The 26,717-nt window shown below is 34.7% G+C and overlaps 1 protein-coding gene across 1 annotated transcript in view; it reads left to right on the plus strand.

Moving 5' to 3' along the window:
- Nucleotides 1-8,276: 8,276 nt before the first annotated feature.
- The window catches only part of C1QTNF12 (C1q and TNF related 12), a 185,364-nt gene continuing 166,923 nt past the window's right edge, over nucleotides 8,277-26,717 (plus strand). Inside the window, exon 1 of the mRNA XM_053690511.1 lies at nucleotides 8,277-9,002. Coding sequence (XP_053546486.1) covers nucleotides 8,832-9,002 — 171 coding nt within the window. The 5' untranslated portion in view covers nucleotides 8,277-8,831. The remainder of the gene's footprint in view (nucleotides 9,003-26,717) is intronic.

The following is a 26,717-nucleotide window of genomic DNA, read 5'->3' on the forward strand; positions in this document are numbered from 1 at the left end:
AAATTAAATTAGAAAGTTGTTTTTTTTCTGAAAGTTTATTCTTTAATTTCATGTCCCTTTAAAGGGACATTGAAGTCAAAATAAACTTTTATGATTCGAAAAGAGCATGCAGTTTTAAGACACTTTTCAATTTACTTCCATTATCACATTTTGCACAGTCTTTTTAAATTCACATTTTCTGGGGAACAAGATCCTACTGAGCACGTGCACAAGCTCACAGGGTGTATGTGTACTAGTCTGGGATTGGCTGATGTCTGTCACATGATACAGGGGGTCGGAAAATGTAAAAAAAAAAATAAACTTGCCAGAAAAAAATATACTGCTTATTTGAAATTCAGAGTAGGTCTTATTGCATTATAGTATTATTATTTGCAATTCGACTGGATTTAGTGGTCCTTTAAGCATAAAATAAAAGATTTTTGAAGTCTCAGTCCTTTTCAGTTTTCCAATCTCTGTTATATCACTACCTTAGCTGTTTCTATTAAACATCATGTTAAATGACAACTAAATGTGAAGAGCCTGTTAAGGGTACAAGGCGCATATTTCAAGTGATTGTTCCATTTGTAACATCAAACAACTGAAACAAATATTGGTAGTCTACTTATTTCTGAAGGAGTTCTAAGTACACTAAGACTAAAATCAAAGGGATATCAGCAATGCTAGGATCTGAGGTCAAGCTGTGGTAAATAAACAATGCTTTGGTGGCACTGACAGCAGTGAAACCGAGTACATACAGGTATTGGTGTACAAGTGCACTATGGGAACATTGTATAAAACCCAAGAGTGAGCAAGTTGTAGTTATAGTGATATAAAAGTAAAAAAATATGCTCTGGTTTATTGAATCAGTTTGTCCTATGCTGGGCTCTAAGGGTGATCCTTATATAAGGCTGTTAAAGGGACAGGAACCCCAAAACTTTTCTCTCATGATTCAGATAGAGCATGGGATCTTAAAGGGACACTCAGGTTAAATTAAATTTTCATGATTCAGATACAGCATGTAATTTTAAACAACTTTCCAGTTTACTTCCATTAAAAAAAATGTGCACAGTCTTTAATATTTACAAATTTTGAGTCACCAGATCCTACTGAGCATGTGCAAGAATTCACAGACTATACGTTTATGCATTTGTGATTGGCTGATGGCTATCACATGGTACAAAGGGAGTGGAAATATACATAACTTTGAAATTTGTTATAAAAATATCTATTACTCATTTGAAGTTCAGACTAAGTGCTATTGCATTGTCTTATTATCTTGCATTTGTTGATTATGCAAATCTAATGTGTTGACTGGTCCTTTAAACAACTTTCTAATTTACTTTATCAAATGTTCTTCATTTTATTGAAAAGCAAAAGTGTGGAGCATTATATGGCAACAGTTTTGCAAGAATGTTATTCATTTGCAAGACCACTAGATGGCAGCACTATTTTCTACCATGTAGTACTCCAGACACTTACCTAGGTATCTATTTAACAAAGAATACAATAGGAAGGAAGCAAATTTGATAATAGAAGTAATATTTGTTTTAATGAGTATGGCTTAATAGAAGATGTAATGCTGTTTCTTTTATAGAATTTGAAAACAAGCCCAGTGTAGAGTAATAGAGTATTTTCAGATAGTAAATGTAGCATAGCAGCTAATAGTGTAGGAATAAGATTGTAATAAGATTATATGATAGTGAAGGTATAGAAACTAAAGGGGATATTGTACACTAGATTTTTTTTTAAAAAAATATTTTGTTGATGATCTATTTATATAGCCCATCTGGTAGTGGTTTTATAAAAATGTATAGTTTTGCTTATTTTTTAATAATATTGTGATGATTTTCAGACTCCTAACCAAGCCCAACAGTGTCAGATGTATACACGCGTTTACAGACTCCTGCTGGCTCCTGTTTATATTTATCTGTCTTTTTCATATGCAGGGGAGGGGGAGTGGCTGCTCTTCTTGCTTTTCCCAGCCCCTTTCAATGGGTGTCCCAGCCTAACCTCATCAACAGTGCTAAACTGTCTGGGAGCTTCTAAGTAAGTTTTTAAAAGGTTTTATTCTGGATTTTTAGATCAGTATCTGTGGATATTCTTCTTTATAGTAGTGTCTATTACAGGCAGTTATAGGACATTTGGTGTACACTGTCCCTTTAATTGTATATATATATATATATATATATATATATATATATATATATATATATATATATATATACAGTATAAATATATACACACACACACAGCATTTCCTGAAACGCCACTGGTGTTTTGTGACTGTTGCAACAATATGAAGGCCAAACTACAGGTGTGTCGTTGGTGGCGGAGGTCAGAACCAGGTGGGGTTTGGGAATGTTCTGAGTGAAGTGTTTGTGGGAAAACACTATACAAGTTGGGATGATCACAGTTGGGGGACACATGTGGGGCAGTCATTATGTTTGGAGGGATCGTGAATCCCTTCCTCCCGTACAGAGACTGATGCACAAATAAGCATTGTGGTAAGGATTGTGGTACTGTAGAACTAACAATATACCAGTTGGAATAGTATATATAGCTATTAGTGAACCTTTTACAGTCTGATAGACCTCTACAAATAACTGCTGCATCCTTCTGTCAGAGTACACTACATTTTGTCCTAAAGAATGATTGACACACTTTATATAAAAAAAAAATCCTTTTCTAGTAAAGTTAATACACTAATTGTTTGTTTTTTTGCACACTGTCTTTGACACTTAACTTCAGAACTTTGTTTATCTATATTTGACAAACTTGTCATTTCTGGACACCTTATTGTGAGTTTTTCTTTTTGTTTATGTTATTGTTTGACATCTAGATATGCATTGCCACAAGCCATACATGAGAAATTTACAGTAGGAAATGTCAATTCTGAGACCTATGGATCAATCTCACACTTTTCAGACTGGAATTACATTTTTTATTTTTACAACTTTAAAGAACTGTTTTTGGTACAAATTTTGGCTAGCTATTTTGTCTTGGGCACTATCTAATAACATGGGTCTATAATAAGATATAATACAACATCAGACTGAGACCTTTTTTGTGAAGTTTTCTTTGTATTTAGAAATGACCATTAACGTTCAGGGCTTGGTCAAACTTAAACCGTTAGTTTTGGAGTCTTGATTTTAGTTTGCAAAATTTTCCATTGTGTTCTGTAGTCTATTACAGATAGTTTTAGGCCAAAGTTTTGAATGACGAAATACTCTGTGTTCCATTATTTGGTTCATAACTTCCATTATCATTGTAACAATATTAGTATACACTGGGCTTTGGAATTTATACAAGTTCTTCACTTGGATGTTTATGTGTTTTTTTGGTTAGTTTTTAGTAGACTGTTTCCTTTGTATATATTACTAATATCAGTTACTATTCCACTTAATACAGGGGAAAAATAAAATAAATATATATATATATAATATTTTTTACAAATCTAGGACTAGTGGACTTTGGGAATTTAACAGATGCGTGGGTATATAATTGTATTTAGTAGTTTTATTTTATTATTTATGAACAGATGTTTTGTATGCTTAAATAATATCAGCCAGTATTAGAAGTTAAAATAATATTTGTTTTATTTTAGATCACATGGTCTTCTGGGCTAGTCTTTGTGGCCCCCAGGAAAAATCAGATCTAAGGATGTTTGCCATAGTATTTGTAGCTTCAGCAAAATGAACTAAATTTGTGGGCTTTGGAAACGTTTGGTAGGTGGTCAAACAAGGTGACCACAACTCAAAAAAGCCCTCTGGAAAGAAGACCAATAGACATAGGATAACCTGCAACCTGTCCTGCAATGTTATTATTGCGTGTTTAATAACCATGTATTTATATATGAACCTTAAAGTGATTGTAAACTTTAATGAAATAAAGCCCAGTATCAAAAATAATCTTAAAAATATGGGCACTTTTTACAAAGACGTTTATTTTTGTAAATCATTGCGTGCCCTACCAGTCGGATGCCAAAGGGGGCACGCAACAATTGGAGGAAGCTAGATTCATCATCGATCTGCTAAAGAAAGCAGGAGATGCAGGCGGAGGATCGGTGTTATGTTTACCATAACGCAGTGGTAAGTATTTAAAAAAATAACAAATTGATTCTTTTTGATACTGGGTTTTAATTCACAAAATTTTACTATCACTTTAAAGGGACATTGTACACTAGATTTTTCTTTGCATAAATGTTTTGTAGATCAATTTATCTAGCCTATAAGGGAGTGTTTTTGTAACAATGTATAGTTTTGCTTATTTTTTAAATAACATTGTGCTGATTTTCAGACTCCTTAACAAGCCCCAACGTTTTAGATGTATACTGATGTATACAGATTCAAGCTTGCTCCTGTTTTTGTAATGGCTCTTTTCATATGCAGGGAAGGGGGGAGGGGGAGTGTCTGCTTATCTTGATTTTCCAGCCCCTTTCACTGGGTGTCCCAGACTAACCTTGTCTACAGTGCTAAACTGGGAGCTTCTAAGTACGTTTTTAAAAGGTTTTATTCTGGATTTTTAGATCAGTGTCTGTGCATATTCTTTTTTATAGTAGTGTCTATTACATGCAGTTATATGAAATTTAGTGTATACTGTCCCTTTAAGGCTTTTACAAAATCAATCTGTGGCTTCCATGTGTCAGAAAGTTGGCCACTGTTTTAGATCATTGTTTGTTTGCTTTTTAATATTTCAGGGCAGGATTTGTGTGCCAAGAAGATGAAGATGTGAAGTGTAAGATTATGTCTAATTAATGATGCTTTTAATGATTAGGAAGGTGAGAGAAAATGTATTTTATATAGTCGATTAAGATTATAATAATTAGTTGTCTTGGGGAATATCTTTAGTATAGAAAAGAGGGACAGAAAATTAAAATGTTATTAACATAATTTAATACAGAAACGACTTGGAATACAAGGCGCGCCTACAATATAAGGCAAAGGATAGGTACTAGCATAAAAATTAACATTTATTTAATAACATATATAAAATAATATATTATCATGGATCCATGTAACAGAAAACCTGAAAGGTTATAATAAGGATGACTAAAAAAGGAAATGGCAATAAGGTTGTAAAATCTTAAAACCTTCTAAAAAATAATATATTTATCAAGTCCAGTTGATATAGTAATATCCTACTGTTGCATTTGGTTAATTCAATATAAGAATTGTTTCTTTAATCCAATACATCTGTTATTATAACAAATATGATTGTGTTCCTGAAACTATTTTTTTATCTATCTTTTGCGCAAAATTTTTATTGATTTTTTATAATTTGTAGACACCGTTTTTCATATTTGTCACCATTTTTCTTTTCTTTTGGGAGGCACTCACTATCCATTAAGGATATAACGTTTTCTACAGCCCTAGCCATCGGATCAGGAACACAATCATATTTGGAATAATCACAGACGTATTGGATTAAAGAAACATTTCTTATATTGAATTAACCAATTGCAACAGTAGGATATTACTATATCAACTGGACTTGATAAATATATTATTTTTTAGAAGTTTTTTTTTTTGAAGGTTTTAAGATTTTACAACCTTATTGCCATTTCCTTTTTTATTCATCTTAATTATAACCTTTCAGGTTTTTTGTTACATGGATCCATGATAATATATTATTTTATATATGTTATTAAATAAATGTTAATTTTTATGCTAGTACCTATCCTGTGCCTTATATTGTAGGCACTCCTTGTATCCAAGCCATTTCTGTATCTAATTTTTGGGACCCTTACATCAAGGAGCCATAATGATTTTTGGCATTTGTTAAGCTCTGTGGGATATACCTATAAGTAGGGTTGCACCAATACCATTTTTCTAAGACTGAGTACAAGTACTGATACTTTTTTTCAAATACTCACCGATACCAATTACCGATACTTTTTTTTTATGTCATGACAGTTTACCAAGCACAATACAGACTAATGATTTAAGATCGCTTCTTTATAATTATGAACTGTATCTCAAAAGACATGTTTTAATAATAAAACAGTTTTATGTGCTTGTTGTCACAAAGTTCACAGAACATCTTTAAAAGTAAAAATATTACAACAACATATATTAATAACTACGATAAATAATAGCTGCAGCAGCTGGGGCTGGAAAGCTACAATTTAAAGGGGTGATTACTGGATGCAATTGGGTTGTAGGGTGCCTATATAACTCATCAATCTGACATTTGTACCTAATACAAATTAATATAATTTAATTCTGAAAATAATATTGGGGAAGGAGTATCCCAGTAATCCCCTTTGAGAAAAATGGGGCATTTGCATTCTACTGACTCAACAGAAAATAGGGCTGGTCTTCATATTTTTCCAGGGCTGCTTTTTATTCATAGTCCAGCCCTGGCTAAGGATGTTCCTCAGAGTACAGTATGTTTTGAGCATAGTTGTGCAAGATGAGAACTAGCAGTATAAGAGGCAATCTAGCAATTAGAGTAATTTTTCAAAAGTTAGTGGCAAGTTCTTTTTAAGGAACAGAAGCATCTCTGCATGTTCATCTATAAGTCTGTTTCTTTTATCAGTAAGGATGTTTGACGCTAAGCTGAACAGTCTTTCACTTTCCACACTACTGCTTGGGTCATAAAGATATTTTGGGCCATTAAATCTCAGTTTATTAACTGCCCAGTACGTCAGGGGTTTGTCTGAATGAGGTACAGAGATCTCTCCCAGGTAGGCTTCCAGCTGTATAGTAGCAGCTTTTGGGGCACTGCTCTCAAACATACAATAATAAAAATAACAGTAATTTGTATTAGCAGAACAGAAGTGAACAATTTTTTTATTTAAGTCTCCACTCCAGCTTAAAATGAAATGGGAACATCCAGTTTGAAAAACGCCACAAGATGGCGTATGTGTAGGAATTGGAGGTATCGGTTTAAGTATCGGTGCCTTTTGCATGAGTACAAGTACTCATGCAAATACTTGGTATCGGCACCGATACCGATACTAGTATCGGTATCGGTGCAACCCTGCCTATAAGTATAACATAATTTAATATAAGTAACTTGTTGACCCATTTTTCTTAGTTTGAGTTTGTGTCTTGATCATGAGCAAACATCATTGCCAGATAGATGTATTTTAAAGGATCTTACACCACATTACACAAACAGGGATCATTGATTCATAATAGAATTAATAAAAAAAAATGGAGACAATAGTAATGGGAAGCCACCATGTCATAAACCTGTCTTTAATAATTTGCTGTTTCCTCTAAACCATGCTGTCCTAGATCAGTGAACGACCCTAAGGTTAGGGTTAGATTTAAAGGGACATGAAATGTATTTATATATTTATTTATTATCAGTTATTTGTAGAGTGCCAACAGATTCCAAAGCGCTAACCACAGTTTTTCTTTCATGATTCAGACAGAGCGTACTTCTATTATCTAATTTGTTTTGTTCTCTTGGTATCCTTTGTTGAAAAGGATACATAGGTAGACTCAGGATCTGCTGATTTGTAGCTGCCTTATCTTACTGGCTCACCCAATGCGTTCAGCTAGCTCCCAGAAGTGCAGTGCTTCTTCTTCAACAAAGGATACCAAAAGAATGAAACCCTGCTTTACAAGGGTTTATCACAACTTTCTGTATAAATGTGATTTTTACATTACTTTAATCTCTTGCGCCATTTGGATAGTAACACCTACACATGTTTTATACACATTAGTTAAAACCAGTAAGCATCCAAAAAGATTTTTTCAAAGGTTAAAAAAAATCATAAGGATCACTTTTTTTTTTACTTGACATTTTCATAAGCTGATAAATCATAATTTCTTGTAAAAAGGGTTAAGGATGATTAATATCTCTATGGATATCAGCTCTTGTTTAATAGGGCTGTTATATAAAAAAAAAGAGGATTGACAGATGAACAGGGCCCCTCCCTCTCCCCATCAAGTTGTTAAAGCTGTTGCAGGAAAGAAGTATATATTAGGTGAAATGAAGCAGTCTGCAAAGCAACAGCCAATTTGCAGTTGGGAAGAGAGAGAGACAGACTGGAACAGATCAACTGAAAATCCCATTAACCCAAACAATAACTCATTAAAACACAGCACGTGTTAAAGAAATCAGAAAAAAAGCTTATTTATGTGGATTACTGAACTTTATTTAAAATATTTATTTTTTTATCTGCAGTGGTAACACAGACTCTTTTTTTTTTTCACTTTTTTTTTTTTTAATCTTGGCTGATTCAGCAGGACTGAATTACTGTCCCAATCCAAGAATATAACATAAATTATATATTGATTTTATACTGATTTTATTAATTCCCTAGGAAGTAAAATGGACATGTTTCATTTGTCACTTGCTAAAATTTGGAGCAACTGACCCATAAGAAGTGGATTGTAAGTTCTACTGTCAATTCTTCAAAGTTATCTGTAGGTGTTTAAACCTTGATGCACCACAAAGAGTATAATATATTAACCAGCAATAGGATGACATTTCTACTTCATTACCCTGATGGCTCCAGATATATCATCAATATGTTTAGAGCAAAGGTGCAACTATACTAATGGGTCTTTGTGTCTGCAGATGTGGACTGGGATGCTCCCCTGAATCTACAGAATTTACTAACTTCATAGCTGACTGAGTTTTAATTACACATTGAGGACTTGTGAGCAAATCTTTGGAAGAACATTTGCTTTCAACTTATTCTGTTAAGTGTAAAATGAGCTATTGGAATTAAGTAGATTTATGTATTATATATAACCTTTGTCTTGATCAGCACTTATCTAAGCTGAGGGAATAACTTTCCACTTGTTTTGTCCTGTTCAACATCTTCCACAAATTCAAGGAGCTTTATTCAGCTGAACTTTTCAAACTTTGGAGGATATATTCTTCAGCACATAATGAGGTGTTGGGTATGGCTCCTAGTGGCCACACTTCTGTGCCAGCAACTTGCATTCTTCCATGTCCTGGCTGCTAAAAGGGAACGCAAAAAGGGAAAAGACCCACAGCAGTTCACTGAACCGTTTAATGTCACCTTATCCAACAGTGAGGAGTTGGAAGATCCAGACAAGGTATGTGAGCCACTAATGACCTTTATTTTCACCTGTCACTCAGGGCTTTTGCTTTTTTTTTTCTATTATATAAATCAGTTTCTATTCAGAATAAGGTGTTATATTATTGTTTGTTTGAATTAAAAGGTGACACAAACTGCAAGATAAATATGCAGGAATGTTTATTTAAGCCTTAAACATTCCTGCAAAAGGCAGCACCAGCAGAAAAGGGCTAAGTTAAAAATGTCAGTATTCTTAATGATGTGTCAACTACAATAATGCATGTGATGAATCCTTATAATGAAAATCAAGAAGTGCTGGAACTGTGAAATATCCTTAGGTTAAAGCCACAGTGTTTTCACAAGCTTTATTTCTTTTCAGAGATGTGTTAAACATAGTTGGCAACATGTTTGCTAAATAACCAAGGGGCTTAATCTAGTTTTACAAGTACAAGAGAACAGTGTCATGTATGTGCACAGTTTATTTCTGGGTGAGTATGCCTGTCCTGTTTGCCCATTTACACTGCATATTAGAATCAGTGGGATACATTGTGGTACATGCACAGAAATAAGAGCGTGGTTGCAAGTGTATTACTGAACTATAATGAGAGATGAGAAATTCAGTGTAGGGGGACAGGAAGATGACAGTAAACTGCTGAAATGAAAGAAATGTATTGCAGGAAGCCAGAGGTGTTTACGTTGTGGGAAGTGGAGGAATGTGGTGGAAATGTTAGACCAAGACTTTTGGTGTTTCTGAGACATTTTGCATAGTATGAAAACTGGTGTCCTAGCTGTCTTAGACTAAGGGCTTAGACACATGTACAGCTGACAGAGAATGATTTTATATAATGTGTGTGTGTACAATTTCTTTCCAATTTATTATCATATTAAGGAGCCCCTTAAATGTTGTTTATATTATCTCTTTTGTGGTCTATTAGCAACAAATTTGAATGCGTTCCAGCTCATATCAAGCAATCACTGTGCAACATGTACGAGGAACTACAATTTCTAAGGTTTCCCCCCCCCCCCCCCATAGATGACTTTTCCCTGCCCATTCTTGGGTTGTTAATAGTGGTACAAAACACTATGATCATATTACCTGCAGCATATTAAAGAGTTATTAAAGTCAAAATTAAACTTTCATGATTCAGATAGAGCAAAACATTTTTTACACCTTCCAATTTACTTTGATTACCAAATTGACTCTGTTTTGATTATACTTTTTTCTTGAAAAGCATAACTAGATAATCTCAGGAGGTGCATACTGTATGTGTCTTGAGCAACGTACAGCAGAATTGCCTGCAACTATATTTGTAAAAAAACAATGTACATTGTTGCAAACACTTCTACCCTAAGATACCCAGCAATGTATAACTTTGTCACAAACACTACTACCATGTAATACCAAGGATACTTGCATCCTCCTCATCTAGGTATGCTCTTCAACAAATGATGACAAGAGAACAGTGCATTTTATAATAGAAGTAATTTGCAAAGTTGTTTAAAATTACATTTTCTAATTTTCTGAATCATAAAAATGTAATTTTGACTTTCTTGTCCTACTGTAATTTTTGCCCTTTTCATGTAATTTAGCTATGAAAACTGAGGATTTTTCAATTCTTCTAAATTTGAATGCACTTTGCTGACTTATCAAGCCTAAACCTGCTATATATAGTCATGTGACTGCTATTGAAAAGCATTGAGAAGCAGTGTATTTATTAAAATAGCCAGTAGGTGGAGCTGTCTGCTTGTGTTGCAGCAAAGTCAAGCAAGCTGAAATGAATCAGTTTAACCAGACCTGAGCTATCGAGCAGATTTCAAAGGAACAAGATCTTCCTGTCTATAAATCAGTCCAGATTGGAATGCATAGAAAGAACTGTTTGCAGAAAAATGCAAGTGAAGTCTGTGTTGTGTGATGATGTTATTAGGTTTATAATGCTGTTTAGCAAATGTTTTTGTTCATTTAACTTAGTTTAATTATATATTCTGTGTTGTGTGATTATTTTATTAGGTTTATAATGCTGTTTAGCATTTAAAGTCTTCATTTCAAAGCTTTAAAAATAAATGTATTAGGTGTTACTTATGACAATTTTGAGAGGGGCCTGGAACCTATCTCCCTCACTTCCCGTTGACTTACATTATAAACTGGGTTTCAATTTACAACGGTTTTGATTTACAACCATTCCTTCTGGAACCTAACCCTGGCGTAAACTAAGGGCTACCTGTACTTCTTACTAACAAAATTACCATGGTTAGCCTTGTTGTCTGCAGACTAAAGCCCAGATTAACACCCAAATGATTTGTTTGGCCATTGAAAAACAATTGCAGTAAAAAAAAAAAATGTTTTAAAAAATGTTTTTAGACTTTGCTGATATGTTATTCTATAGGAAAACTACAGCAATGTTTAGTAATTGGAAGGTGTGTACTGTCCCTTTAAGTATTGCAATGCAAAATATCTGCATTCAAATACATTTTTCAAACTCATTTAAAACTGTCCTTTAGATTGTTATGCAGACCAGGGATTGATTAATATTTTGGTACAGTAAGGATATATATATATATATATATATATATATATATATATATATATATATTAGCCCTGCCTATATCATGCAAGCACTGTGTAGAATGTTGCAAATCACTATTTTGATCATGTAGGCTCCACTTCCAAGTGTCAAATTTTAAGTATAAGTGAATAAAATAAATAATACAAAAATGGCAGTCTTTTTTTATTATTCATCATTTTGGATTAAATCTCCCATTAAATGTTGCTTATCTTAATATACCAGTAACACTGTCTTTCTAGCACTACTGATAGATATATGAAACCCCAAAATGTTCTTTTCTGATTCAGACTGAACATACAATTTTATAAAAAAAAGTTCTCAATTAAGTTCCATTATTAAATTTGCTTTGTTCACATTGTACTCTGTGCTGAAGAAATACCTAGGTAGGGCTTTGGAGCACTATATGGCAGGAAATAGTGCTGCCACCTAGTGCTCTTGCAAATGTATAACATTCTTGTAAAACTGCTGCTATATAGTGCTCCACATATGTGCACACTCCTGAGCATACATCCCTGCTCTTCAACAAAAGATACTAAAAGAGCAAATACAATTTGATAATCAAAGTAAATTAGAAAGGTGTTTAAAATTGCATGCTCTAGCTCAGTGTTTATCAACCGCAGTCCTCAAGTACCCCCAACAGGCCAGGTTTTTATTATAACTGAACCAGTGCATAGGGGAAGTAATCAGCTGATCAGTAACACCATGGTTACTAACTTGCTCTCACACATCCGCTGATTATTTCATCTGTGCATTGGTTCAGCTATAATGAAAACCTGGCCTGTTGGGGGTAGTTGGGGACCGCGGTTGAGAAACAATGCTCTAGCTGAATCATGAAAGAAAAATGTTGGGCTTCATGTCCCTTTAAATTGACTGTGAGATTTTAATAAATTAATCTAATCATTTTTTTTTATTAAATACAATGATTTCTTGTTGAAGGGACAGTCTACACAAGAATTTGTATTGTTTAAGAATATAGATAATCCCTTTATTACCAATTCCCAAGTTTTGCATAACCAACAGTTATAGTAATATACTTTTTACCTCTGTGATTACCTTGTATCTAAACCTCTGCAGACTGCCCCCTTATCTCATTGCTTTTGACAGACATGCAGTTTAACCAATCAGTGCAGACTCCTAAATAACTCCACGGGAGTGAGCACAATGTTACCTGACACTCATGATCTAGTACTGTCTAACTGTAAAAAACTTTCAAAATGCTCTGCGCTAAGGGGCGGTTTTCAACAGTTTAGAAATCAGTTTAAACCTAACTAGGTTTAGCTTTTCAAAAATACCACCAAGGGAACAAGGCAAATGTAATGATAACAGTCAGTTGGAAAGTTGTTTAAAATGACATGCCCTATCTGAATCATGAAAGTTTAATTTTGACTAGACTGTCCCTTTAATGGACAGAAAGGTAATTATACACATTTGCTGCTTCTTTTATTAGTCTGTAAATATTGGGGGAAAAAGTCTTGAGCAGCTTTACAAATAAAACATTTTTTTTAAGTGACCTGACTTTGGCACCTAATGTCATATGATGTATTCTTCATTTTAACATGCCATGACATTTTGTCTGTGCTAACATACAAACTAATGATATAAATGACAGGAATACAATATAGAAGAAGCAATTGAAACCATAAACCATTAATAGTAAAAATTGCACAAATTAACCACTTAAATGTAAAATATAGATTAAACTTTATTTAAAGAGACATTATAGTCAAAACAGAAACATGCATGATTCCATTTCAGATCTGCTTCTATTAACAAAAATGTAAAAATCTAGTAAAATATATCACAGTTCCAGGGGTATATGTACATATGCTGTTTCATATCCGTGCACTAGCATTTAAACACCACATTTGTTCAGAAAGGAGGCAGACACTTGTATTATTCAAAAAGAACCATGATGCACACCACCATTTTTTTTAAGAAGGGGCAAAGTTTGAATGTAGGTGCACAGGGCATGTGCATCCTATGTGCATATGCCTTTGAAACAGTCATAACTTTTACTAGAAGCATTTTTGCTAATACAAATATATTGCGAAAAATGCTTGTTTTAAAAATGTACACACATTTCAATTTTGACTGGCATGTTGCTTTAAAAATATTCTTGCATTAAAGTTTGACAGTAATGCAGTGTTTTATATATTTTGTTTGTATTCTGGCAGCATAGTTTTTTTGTCTCAAAGCACTGTATAGTTATAAGGCTGCAAATATATAAGAAAAATAGTGTCTGTGCCCTCTCTAGCAATACAAAACTAAGAGTAATTGAAGAACCATTGGGATATTTTTCTTAATAAAGAAGAAATATTTGCATTGCAGGTGTGAAATTTAAAATAAACAATTGATGTTCTTGGTGTTGGCTGTTGTCCTAAGCAAGTTTGTGATGTCACTTTTGGAATCACTCTGACCAAATATTCCTCCACTAGCAGGTGCCCAAGTGCTGTGTGAGAAATTCAGTTAGCAGTGCTAGACACAAATAAAGAAAACACTTACCTGCTGGAGTATATTAAATTGTATACCTTTACCTTGATGTTGTCATTTGAAATAGCTGATTTTGGTTACAAAAAAAACTATATAAACAAAAAGCTTTTTTAGAATTTATGCTTCTAGTGGGGGGATGTGACAGAAAGATACTAAAATGTTCATTTTTAATTGTTTTTTCTAAGGGCAGATAATCTAAACCTCACTCAGATCAGACATGGTTTTTCTTGCCGACTCTCGCAGGGGCTGCTCTGGTGGAATTATCATAAAAAAGGGCAGTCCCGGTTAGAAGTGAGAGTCTCCTATTGAAAGTTATGGAGCTCGTTGGAAAGGGGCACTTTACTCTGTAGAGTGAAGTTAGCAGGGAGCAGGGGCGCGCTTTAAAAAGGAAATCCTGAAGCCAGTATAAATGGCATTATGCTTCTTTCTGCATATAGCAATTTACAATTGTGTATATTTCCGTATGCATGTGTTTTTCTATTAGGGTTACGAGTATTTTGAGTTTTTTGAGAAAAGCTTGCCACATTTTAGTTTGCAAGAAAAAACTGTGTGATAGTGTGAAAATCTTGACAGAATTACACTGGGATCAGAGGGACAATCATATCTGCCCATGGAACGCATATGTTCAGACCATTTTATGAAAATGCAACAATTAATTATACTTTGCATTTTGTACTTATAAGTACAAATGTCTGTGTTTTTGCGCATTCAGTGTACTTAAATTACAATTTACGCTGTGCATATTTAAAGGGAAACTGAACCCAAATATTTTCTTTCGTGATTCAGATAGAGCATGAAATTTTAAGCAACTTTCTAATTTACTCCTATTATCAAATTTTCTTCATTCTCTTGGTATCTTTATTTGAAATGCAAAAAAGTAAGTTTAGATGCCGGCCCATTTTTGGTCAACAATCTGGGTTGTTCTTGCTGATTGGTGGATAAATTCATCCACCAATAAAAAAGTGCTGTCCAGAGTCCTAAACCAAAAAAAAAGAAGCTTAGATGCCTTCTTTTTCAAATAAAGATAGCAAGAGAATGAAGAAAAATTGATAATAGGAGTAAATTAGCAAGTTGCTTAAAATTGCATGCTCTATCTGAATCACTAAAGAAAAAATTTGGGTTCAGTGTCCCTTTAATACGATTTATTCCTGTGTAATTTATATATAAATTTTATGTTTTTGATAAAATCCGAATTTTGTTATGATTTTTGATGAACCTTAACAATACAATTTTTATCTGCATATTTTTATGTGAATGGTTAAATTATTCATTATGTAATATTTTTAAACCACAAATTTTACTGTGCACTTTGTAATGTATGCACCTCCTCCCCAAATGAATATGCAGTATACGCCCCTTAGTGAGACACCCTGTTTTCAGGGTAAAAAGGCTTTAAATCATTCCACCAGGGAAAAATAAGTATTGGTAATCATTTTTTAATAATGTTGAGAGCCCAGAGACTTTTAGATAATTGAGTCCTAAGTATTGTCTTTTGAATAAACAGTGATAAATTAGATGAGGACGTTGTGTAAATAATTAAACAGATATTATAATGAGGTCCTCCTACCTACAAGCTCAGACCATTGCATTGGGTTGTGGTTTCAATTATCAAAAACATCTATTTCATATACAAAATTAACCTCAAAGGAACAATGTTCCATACATTTAAACTCCACAGCTGGTATAAAAAGTAATTGTAAGCACATTAAAGGCACATTAAACCCATTTTTTTTAATTTCATGATTCAGCTAGAGCATGCAATTTTAAACAACTTTCTAATTTACTTCTATTATCTAATTTGTTTAATTCTCTTGAGATTCTTTGCTGAAAAGCATACCTAGATAGGCTCAGAAGCTGCGGATTGGAGGCTGCACATAGATGCCTCATATGATTGGCTCACCCATGTGCATTGCTATTTCTTAAACAAAGAATATCTAAAGAACAAACGGCTAGATTTAGAGTTCTGCGGCCAAAGGGGTGCGTTAGCTACGCGTGCTTTTTTTCCCCCGCACCTTTTAAATACCGCTGGTATTTAGAGTTCACAGAATGGATGCGTTAGGCTCCAAAAAAGGGAGCGTAGAGCATATTTACCGCCACTGCAACTCTCGATACCAGCGTTGCTTACGGACGCGGCCAGCTTCAAAAACGTGCTCGTGCACGATTCCCCCATAGGAAACAATGGGGCTGTTTGAGCTGAAAAAAAACCTCCTAACGCAGCCCCATTGTTTCCTATGGGGAAACACTTCCTATGTCTGCACCTAACGCTCTAACATGTACCCCGAGTCTAAACACCCCTAACCTTACACTTATTAACCCCTAATCTGCCGACCCCGCTATCGCTGACCCCTGCATATTATTATTAACCCCTAATCTGCCGCTCCGTACACCGCCGCAACCTACATTATACCTATGTACCCCTAATCTGCTGCCCCTAACACCGCCGAACCCTATATTATATTTATTAACCCCTAATCTGCCGCCCCCGCTATCGCTGACCCCTGCATATTATTATTAACCCCTAATCTGCCGCTACGTACACCGCCGCAACCTACGTTATCCCTATGTACCCCTAATCTGCTGCCCCTAACACCGCCGACCCCTATATTATATTTATTAACCCCTAATCTGCCGCCCCCAACGTTGCCTCCACCTACCTACAATAATTAACCCCTAATCTGCCGACCGGATCTCACCGCTACTCTAATAAATGTATTAACCCCTAAAGCTAAGTCTAACCCTAACACTAACACCCCCCTAAGTTAAATATAATTTAAATCTAACGAAATAAATTAACTCTTATTAAATAAATTATTCCTATTTAAAGCTAAATACTTACCTGTAAAATAAACCCTAATATAGCTACAATATAAATTATAATTATATTGTAGCTATTTTAGGATTAATATTTATTTTACAGGCAACTTTGTAATCATTTTAACCAGGTACAATAGCTATTAAATAGTTAATAACTATTTAATAGTTACCTAGTTAAAATAATTACAAAATTACCTGTAAAATAAATCCTAACCTAAGTTACAATTAAACCTAACACTACACTATCAATAAATTAATTAAATAAAATACCTACAATTATCTACAATTAAACCTAACACTACACTATCAATAAATTAATTAAATACAATACCTACAAATAAATACAATGAAATAAACTAACTAAAGTACAAAAAATAAAAAAGAACTAAGTTACAAAAAATAAAAAAATATTTACAAACAGAAAAATATTACAACAATTTTAAACTAATTACACCTACTCTAAGCCCCCTAATAAAATAACAAAGACCCCCAAAATAAAAAAAATGCCCTACACTATTCTAAAATTAAAATAGAAAAGCTCTTTTACCTTACCAGCCCTTAAAAGGGCCATTTGCGGGGCATGCCCCAAAGAATTCAGCTCTTTTACCTGGAAAAAAAACATACAATACCCCCCCAATATTATAACCAACCACCCACATACCTCTAAGCTAACCCAAACCCCCCTTAAATAAACCTAACACTAAGCCCCTGAAGATCTTTCTACCTCATCTTCACCACACCGGGTATCAGCGATCCGTCCAGGCTCCGATGTCTTGATCCAAGCCCAAGCGGGGGCTGAAGACATCCATCCTCCGGCTGAAGTCTTGATCCAAGCGGGCAGAAGAGGACATCCAGACCGGCAAACATATTCATCCAAGCCGCATCTTCTATGTTCTTCCATCCGATGACGACCGGCTGATCTTCAAGACCTCCAGCGTGGATCCATCATTCTTCACCGACGACTTCCCGACGAATGACGGTTCCTTTAAGGGACGTCATCCAAGATGGCGTCCCTCGAATTCCGATTGGCTGATAGGATTCTATCAGCCAATCTGAATTAAGGTAGGAAAATTCTGATTGGCTGATGGAATCAGCCAATCAGATTCAAGTTCAATCCGATTGGCTGATCCGATCAGCCAATCAGATTGAGCTTGCATTCTATTGGCTGATCGGAACAGCCAATAGAATGCGAGATCAATCTGATTGGCTGATTCGATCAGCCAATCGGATTGAACTTGAATCTGATTGGCTGATTCCATCAGCCAATCAGAATTTTCCTACCTTAATTCCGATTGGCTGATAGAATCCTATCAGCCAATCGGAATTCGAGGGACGCCATCTTGGATGACGTCCCTTAAAGGAACCGTCATTCGTCGGGAAGTCGTCGGCCAGGATGGATGAAGATGGAGCCGGAAGAAAGAAGATTGAAGATGCCGCTTGATAGAAGACTTCAGCCGGATGATGGACCTCTTCAGCCCCCGCTTGGGCTTGGATGAAGACTTTGGAGCCTCTTCTGGACGGATAGTTGATACCCGGCGTGGTGAAGATAAGGTAGGGAGATCTTCAGAGGCTTAGAGTTAGGTTTATTTAAAGGGGGTTTGGGTTAGATTAGGGGTATGTGGGTGGTGGGTTGTAATGTTGGGGGGGTATTGTATGTTTTTATTTACAGGCAAAAGAGCAGAATTCTTTGGGGCATGCCCCGCAAAAGGCCCTTTTAAGGGCTGGTAAGGTAAAAGAGCTTTTCAATTTTTATTTTAGAATAGGGTAGGGCATTTTTTTTATTTTGGGGTGCTTTGTTATTTTATTAGGGGACTTAGAGTAGGTGTAATTAGCTTAAAATTGTTGTAATATTTTTATAATGTTCGTAAATTATTTTTTTATTTTTTGTAACTTAGTTCTTTTTTTATTTTTTGTACTTTAGTTAGTTTATTTAATTGTAGGTATTTGTAGGTATTTGTATGTAATTAATTTATTGATAGTGTAGTGTTAGGTTTAATTGTAACTTAGGTTAGGATTTATTTTACAGGTAATTTTGTAATTATTTTAACTAGGTAGCTATTAAATAGTTATTAACTATTTAATAGCTATTGTACCTGGTTAAAATAAATACAAAGTTGCCTGTAAAATAAATATTAATCCTAAAATAGCTACAATATAATTATAATTTATATTGTAGCTATATTAGGGTTTATTTTACAGGTAAGTATTTAGCTTTAAATAGGAATAATTTATTTAATAAGAAATAATTTATTTAGTTAGATAAAAATTATATTTAACTTAGGGGGGTGTTAGTGTTAGGGTTAGACTTAGCTTTAGGGGTTAATAAATTTATTAGAGTAGCGGTGAGGTCCGGTCGGCAGATTAGGGGTTAATACTTGAAGTTAGGTGTCAGTGATGTTAGGGAGGGCAGATTGGGGGTTAATACTATTTATTATAGGGTTTTTGAGGCGGGAGTGAGGCGGATTAGGGGTTAATAACTTTATTATAGTGGCGGTGAGGTCCGGTCGGCAGATTAGGGGTTAATAATTGTAGGTAAGGTAGCGACGACGTTGGGGGGGGGCAGATTAGAGGTTAATAAATATAATATAGGCGGTGTTAGGGGCAGCAGATTAGGGGTACATAGGGATAACGTAGGTTGCGGCGGTGTACGGAGCGGCAGATTAGGGGTTAATAATAAAATGCAGGGGTTAGCGATAGCGGGAGCAGCAGATTAGGGGTTAATAAGTGTAAGGTTAGGGGTGTTTAGACTCGGGGTACATGTTAGGGTGTTAGGTGCAGACTTAGGAAGTGTTTCCCCATAGGAAACAATGGGGCTGCGTTAGGAGCTGAACGCTGCTTTTTTGCAGGTGTTAGGTTTTTTTTCAGCTCAAACGGCCCCATTGTTTCCTATGGGGGAATCATGCACGAGCACGTTTTTTAAGCTGGCTACGTCCGTAAGCACCGCTGGTATTTAGAGTTGCATTGGCGGTAAATATGCTTGTACGCTCCCTTTTTGGAGCCTAACGCAGCCCTTCTGTGAACTCTAAATACCAGCGGTATTTAAAAGGTGCGGGGGAAAAAAAGCACCGTAGCTAACGCACCCCTTTGGCCGCAGAACTCTAAATCTAGGCGTAAGTTTTTATTCTGTCAGTTCTGGGCATGAGCAAATCTGACTCCCTGTTATCTCGTCTATTCACTAACCTAGAAGTTGTATGACATCAAGCTGAGATAAAACTTCCTGTAAAGACCTCCTCCTCCTTGTAGGGCTGTGACGGGAAGCACAAATGTAATGTAAAAAATAAATAAAAAGGTAAAATCCATTTAAATAGATGAGTAATACATATTACAATGACTTCTATTAAATATAAGCAACTGCTTAGTGCTTTTTTATTACAACAATGAAATAGACTGTTTAACATCCCTTTAAATAGAGCTCATTCAGGTTAGGATTTTTATTTAACCCCTGAGCTGCCAGAGAGGACTGCAATGATTTGCTATGGTCCATTGACTTTCTTCTGATTAGAGATCTGATATCCATTAATTGCTGTTAGTACAGGTAGATGCCTTAATAATTCTTGTGGTACATTCCCCCATCCAAACCCTAACCTCTTGCAATATGCTGTGAGCAGGGTGGAGAATCAGTTCCTGTCAGCAGTTGATATAATCTTGATGTTAGTCTCTGTTTCTACACAGCAGCCAGTTCTGTCTTTTTAGGATTTTACCTTCCCGCCTACATAGCTGGATTAATCTCTGCACAGATCAAGCAATCCAAAAGCAGGTTTATTTAAGCAGAACGGGGAAAAAGAATTAAGGATTCACTTCACCATTGTTATTTTCCCATTCACCACAACATCATTCTTTAGAGTTTTCTAAAGTCATAAAAAGAAGAGAAATATATAGGATCCTTCCTTTTTAGAGCTGATTTATAAATACAATTTGAATGCATGCTATTTTATCAGTGTGAAACAAGAAAATAACAAATATGTGCTGCTGGAAATGTCACCAAAGTTTTATGTTAGATGCAGTAAGGAAACTGGCTGGAATTTAAGAATCCAGCTTAGATTTGTAGCCTCAATATTAAATATGCAGCAACTCTTTTTAGTAGTTGTAAATTAAACTAACAAAAAAGCACAGCACTATCTGTCTGTCTGTCTGTCTGTCTCTATATTCTTATCATGTTATCATCTATCTACAAGTAAAGCATGCATTATTATTTTATTGTGATGTTCAATAAGGAATTTGTATTCAGTGGTGCTGAATAGGGAGTATTTAGTATTTAGTAATGCAGGCTCTCCAGGAACAAAGGGCCTCAAACTCCATTCAGAGCTTGATAATTCGGTCCCTTGGAGTTCACAATTGTGGGTTTTCAGAGTTTTTCTTAGACCCTAAAAAGCATTATTGACTTTCAGATACACTGCCCTTTAACTTTCAAATACTGTACACGAGACCATTAAGTTCATTATACAGGACCATTAAATACGGTAGAATTGCATAATCAACAGATGCATAATAAAAAGACAACACAATGACATTTAAACTGAATTTCAAATAAGCAGTAGATTTGTTTGATAAATGTCAGTGCTTCCATTTTGGCTGCACCCTGTATCATGTGACAGTTATCAGACTATCACATAATCCATATATGTATTGGAACTGCACATGCCCAATAGGAGTTGGTGCCTCGGAAAGTGTGACTATAAAAAGACTGCACATTTTGATAATGGAAGTAAATTGGAGAAATAACAAGAACTGCAGAAAATGCAAGAAAACAGAAATCACAAATGCAACATCTAAATATGATGCTTAGCAATTAAAGGGACACTGAACCCAAATTTTTTCTTTTGTGATTCAGATAGAGCATGCAATTTTAAGCAACTTTCTAATTTACTCCTATTATCAAATTTTCTTCATTCTCTTGGTATCTTTATTTGAAAAAGAAGGCATCTAAACTGTGTTTTTTTTGGTTCAGGACTCTGGACAGCACTTTTTTTATTGGTGGATGAATTTATCCACCAATCAGCAAGAACAACACAGGTTGTTCACCAAAAATGGGCAGGCATCTAAACTTACATTCTTGCATTTCAAATAAAGATACCAAGAGAATTATGAAAATTTGATAATAGGAGTAAAATAGAAAGTTGCTTAAAATGTCATGCTCTATCTGAATCATGAAAGAAAAAATTTGGATTCAGTGTCCCTTTAAGTTTTAAAATGTTTCTTTTTATTTCATACTCACATTTTCGTGATATTTATTTACAGTAGTTTTGTATTTTGAAACAGGCTTTCTATCGCAATCTCATTGTTGTAATTAGATTTTAATATTTTGCTGTGCAGTCTTGTTTGTTGGAGATCTTTTGTACTGTTTGTTTTTTTTTTAAAAAAATCATAAGTCACAAAAACTGAGTTTTAAATAACCATGATTTAAAATATCTAGAACATTGTGTCATCATCTTCTTACAGTAATAGGTATATTACACGGTTCTTAAAATATGTTTTTATTTTTTTAAATAATGTATTAAACCTGTAAGAGTTTATGATTTTATAATATTTTTATTAAAATATATTTTTTAAATATATAATATAATTTTTTTGTGCATTATTCTTCAAAGACAAACTTAATTCTGTACAGTGAGATTTGGAAATTTTGGTGATATTGTAAACCTCATAACTTAGTTATTTCCTGATTAACAGTAAGAGAACTGTTAAAATCCTGTTATAGAAAGTGATATACATTGCGGCCATTTTCTTCTTATGAAAAACTTTCCCCCACAGTGTTGTTCTTGGTTTCAGGTGAAGATCTTAACCAATTGGAAAACAGTGTTTTGGAAAAAAAATACTTTTAAGATTTAAAAAAACTCATTGAGCAAACATGCCCTTCATGTTGAAATACAAATGGCATTCAGATTGTTTAACAGTTTGGTTTAGAATTACAAAAAGGTTACTTTTACAATATGTAAATTATTATTTTCATTTTACACTGTACAAAGGGATCAACCCAAAGTCCTGGAGGTGCAAAATGGCCATTTTGTTTCTCATTTTCGTTTTGATTCCCAGTTAAAATCCTGATAACAAGAACCTTTAATTGAAAACTCACATTTGAGGCCTTTTTTTTCTATCAAATCCATTTGGGATTGGGATCTCTCAAAAATTACATTTAAAGGGACAGTCAAGTATAAATTAAACTTTCATTATTCAGATAGGACTTTTAATTTTAATCGACTTTCCAATTTACTTTTATCATCAAATTTGCTTTTTTCTCTTGGTATTCTTAGTTTAAACTAAACGTAGGTAGGCTCATATGCTAATTTCTAAGCCTTTGAGGGCTGCCTCTTATCACATGCTTTTTAAATCTCTTTTCAACACAAAGAGACAGAAAGTACATGTGGGCAATATAGATAACACTGTGTTCAGGCACAGAAAGTTATTTAAGATCTAGCACAATATAATGCTAAATTTAAGACAACAGATAATAAACAGTCACAGTCATGTGATCAGGGGGCTGGAAGAAGGTTCCTAGATACAAGGTAATCACAGAGGTAAAAAGTACATTAATATAACTGTGTTGGTTGTGCAAAACTGGGGAATGAGTAATAAAGGTATTATCTATCTTTTAAAACAATAACAATTCTATGGTTGACTGTCCCTTTAAAAATATCAGCCAGACCCTTGATATTGGTAGGTGATATTAAAAAGATTGCGATGGAGGCCTAGTTAAGTATCAATGTTACTTTCTAGTGAAAGTGTCTCACTAAGGGCTCGATGATTGAAAGCGAGATTATTAAAGAATGCTCGCCAGCCCCGGGTGGAATGATCTATAGCCACTTTTTACCCTAAAAACAGGGTGTCTCGGTAAAGGGCATATACTGCATTTTCATATGAAACATGCACCATAATATTTTGTATTTTAAACATCATACAAAACAAATATTTGAACCATTCACACAAAAATAAGCAGCATAAAATTTAATTGTTAAGGTGCATCAAAAATCGTAACAAAATTCTTCACCAAAATTTGTATTTTAACAAAAACGTAAAATTTGTATGTAATTTACACAGGAATAAATCGTATTAAATATGCACATTATAATATGCATTATAATTTAAGTACACTGGATGTGCAAAAATCACACAGACATTTGTACTTATAAATACAAAATGCAAAGTGTAATTGCTGTTTTTTCGTAAAATGGGCTGAACATGGGCGTTCCATCGGTGAATATGAAAATGTCTCTCTAATCCCAGCGTATTTCTGTAAAGGTTTTCACACTTCAGATCTCACATTTTTTTTCTCGCCAATTAATAGGTGGCAAACTTTTTCTCAAAGCACCACGAATACTTAATACCCTAATAGAAAACACATGCATACGAAAATATAGGCGAATGTAAGATGCTATACACAGAAATCAGCGTAATGTGATTTATATTGGCTGCAAGATTTAAGTTTTAAAGTGCGCCCCCTGCTCCCTTGCTAACTTCGCTCTAAGGAGCCAAGTGTTCCTATCTATCGAGCTCTATTACTTTTAATAGGAGCCATCACGCCACTTGCAGTGACAATCATGTAGCCCTGCAAGAGTCGGCGAGAACAACTTTTGAGCTGACAAAGTTTATATCATCTAGCCCTAAGTATATTAATTAATGGCGAAGAGTGTCCCCAGAAATATTATTTGCAATTTTTATATAATCAGGTCTGTTTATTTAGAACAGTGATGGCCAACTTCCTATCACATGGGGACAGCCGAAAAATATTTTAGAAGCCTTAAAGGGACATGATACCCAAATGTTGAAGCACTTGAAAGTGATGCAGCATAGCTGTAAAAAGATGACTAGAAAATATCACCTGAACATACAGTATCTATCTAAAAAAAAAAGAAAGATATTTTACCTCAAAATGTCCTCAGTAGCCACATCCCATTGTAAAGGGACTTTAAGCAGCCAATCAGGATGCTAGTCTTAGGACTTGCAAGGGAGCGTGTATCTGGCATGTGCTGGCACAGTTATGTTATTGCCCTCATCAGTTTAAGAAAGTTACATTGAGATCTCATGATATCACAGTAAAGCAAAATCAGCACAGATGACGCCGACTGGCTGCTGCTGCTGTTGTTGTTTTTTAACATGCAGCTGATAATATTTACAGCATATCTATTCACACAGCATAACTGTGAGCTGAAGAAAATTTGAGGTAAAATATCTTCCTTTTTTACATAGATATGTTCATGTGATATTTTCTTCTCAGCTTTTTACACTTATACTGCATCACTTTGAAGTAATTTAGCATATGGGTATTATGTCCCTTTAAGGGCCACATATAAATGTATGGTTATTGAAAAACAATCTGCTAGATTATGAGTCTTGCGTTAGGCTTAAAAAGCAGCTTTTGCCGGTCCCAACGCTGCTTTTTAACGCCCGCTGGTATTACGAGTCTTGAAACCGCTCACTTTTTTGACCAGACTCAGAAATACCGCAAATCCACTTACATAAATTGCGTATCCTCTTTTTTCAATGGGACTTGCATAGCGCCGGTATTACGAGTCTGACCAAAAGTGAGCGGTAGACCCTCTCCTGTCAAGCCTTGTACCGTATTTTAAAGTCAGTAGTTAAGCGTTTTACACTACAACGCCGTAGCATACAACTCTTAACTAAAGTGCTAAAAAGTACACTAACACCCATAAACTACCTATTAACCCCTAAACCAAGGCCCCCCCCACATCGCAAACACTAAAATAAATATTTTAACCCCTAATCTGCCGAACCGGACATCTCCACCACTATAATAAATATATTAACAACTAAACCGCCACACTCCAGCATCGCAAGCACTAGTTAAATATTATTAACCCCTAATCTGCCGTCCCTAACATCGCTGACACCTACCTACATTTATTAACCCCTAATCTGCCATCCCCAACGTCGCCGCCACTATATATTAAATGTATTAACCCCTAAACCTAAGTCTAACCCTAACCCCCCCTAACTTAAATATAATTAAAATAAATGTAAATAAAATTACTACAATTAACTAAATTATTCCTATTTAAAACTAAATGCTTACCTATAAAATAAACCCTAAGCTAACTACAATATAACTACTAGTTACATTGTAGCTATCTTAGGGTTTATTTTTATTTTACAGGCAACTTGGTATTTATTTTAACTAGGTACAATAGTTATTAAATAGTTATTAAATAGTTATTAACTATTTAATAACTACCTAGTTAAAATAAAGACAAATTTACCTGTAAAATAAAACCTAACCTAAATTACACTAACACCTAACACTACACTATAATTAAATAAATTAACTATATTAAATACAATTAATTACAATTAAATAAAATTATCTAAAGTACGAAAAAAACAACACTAAATTACAGAAAACAATAAAATAATTACAAGATTTTTAAACTAATTACACCTACTCTAATCCCCCTAACAAAATAAAAAAGCCCCCCAAAATAAAAAAAAATCCCTACCCTACACTAAATAACAAATAGCCCTTAAAAGGGCCTTTTGAGGGGCATTTCCCCAAAGTAATCAGTTCTTTTACCTGAAATAAAAAAGTACAAATACCCCCCCAACATTAAAACCCAACACAACCAACCCTACTCTAAAACCCACCCAATTCCCCCTTACAAAAAAACAACACTAACCCCTTGAAGATCACCTTACCGGGAGACGTCTTCACCCAACCGGGCAGAAGTGGTCCTCCAGACGGGCAGAAGTCTTCATCCAAGCCGGGCAGAAGAGGTCCTCCAGATGGGCAGAAGTCTTCATCCAGACGGCATCTTCTATCTTCATCCATCCAGCGCGGAACGGGTCCATCTTCAAGACATCTGATGCGGAGCATCCTCTTCTTTCTTTGTCTGATGACTGAATGCAGGTTCCTTTAA

Source organism: Bombina bombina, chromosome 8, assembly GCF_027579735.1.
Source record: "Bombina bombina isolate aBomBom1 chromosome 8, aBomBom1.pri, whole genome shotgun sequence".
NCBI lineage: Eukaryota > Metazoa > Chordata > Amphibia > Anura > Bombinatoridae > Bombina > Bombina bombina.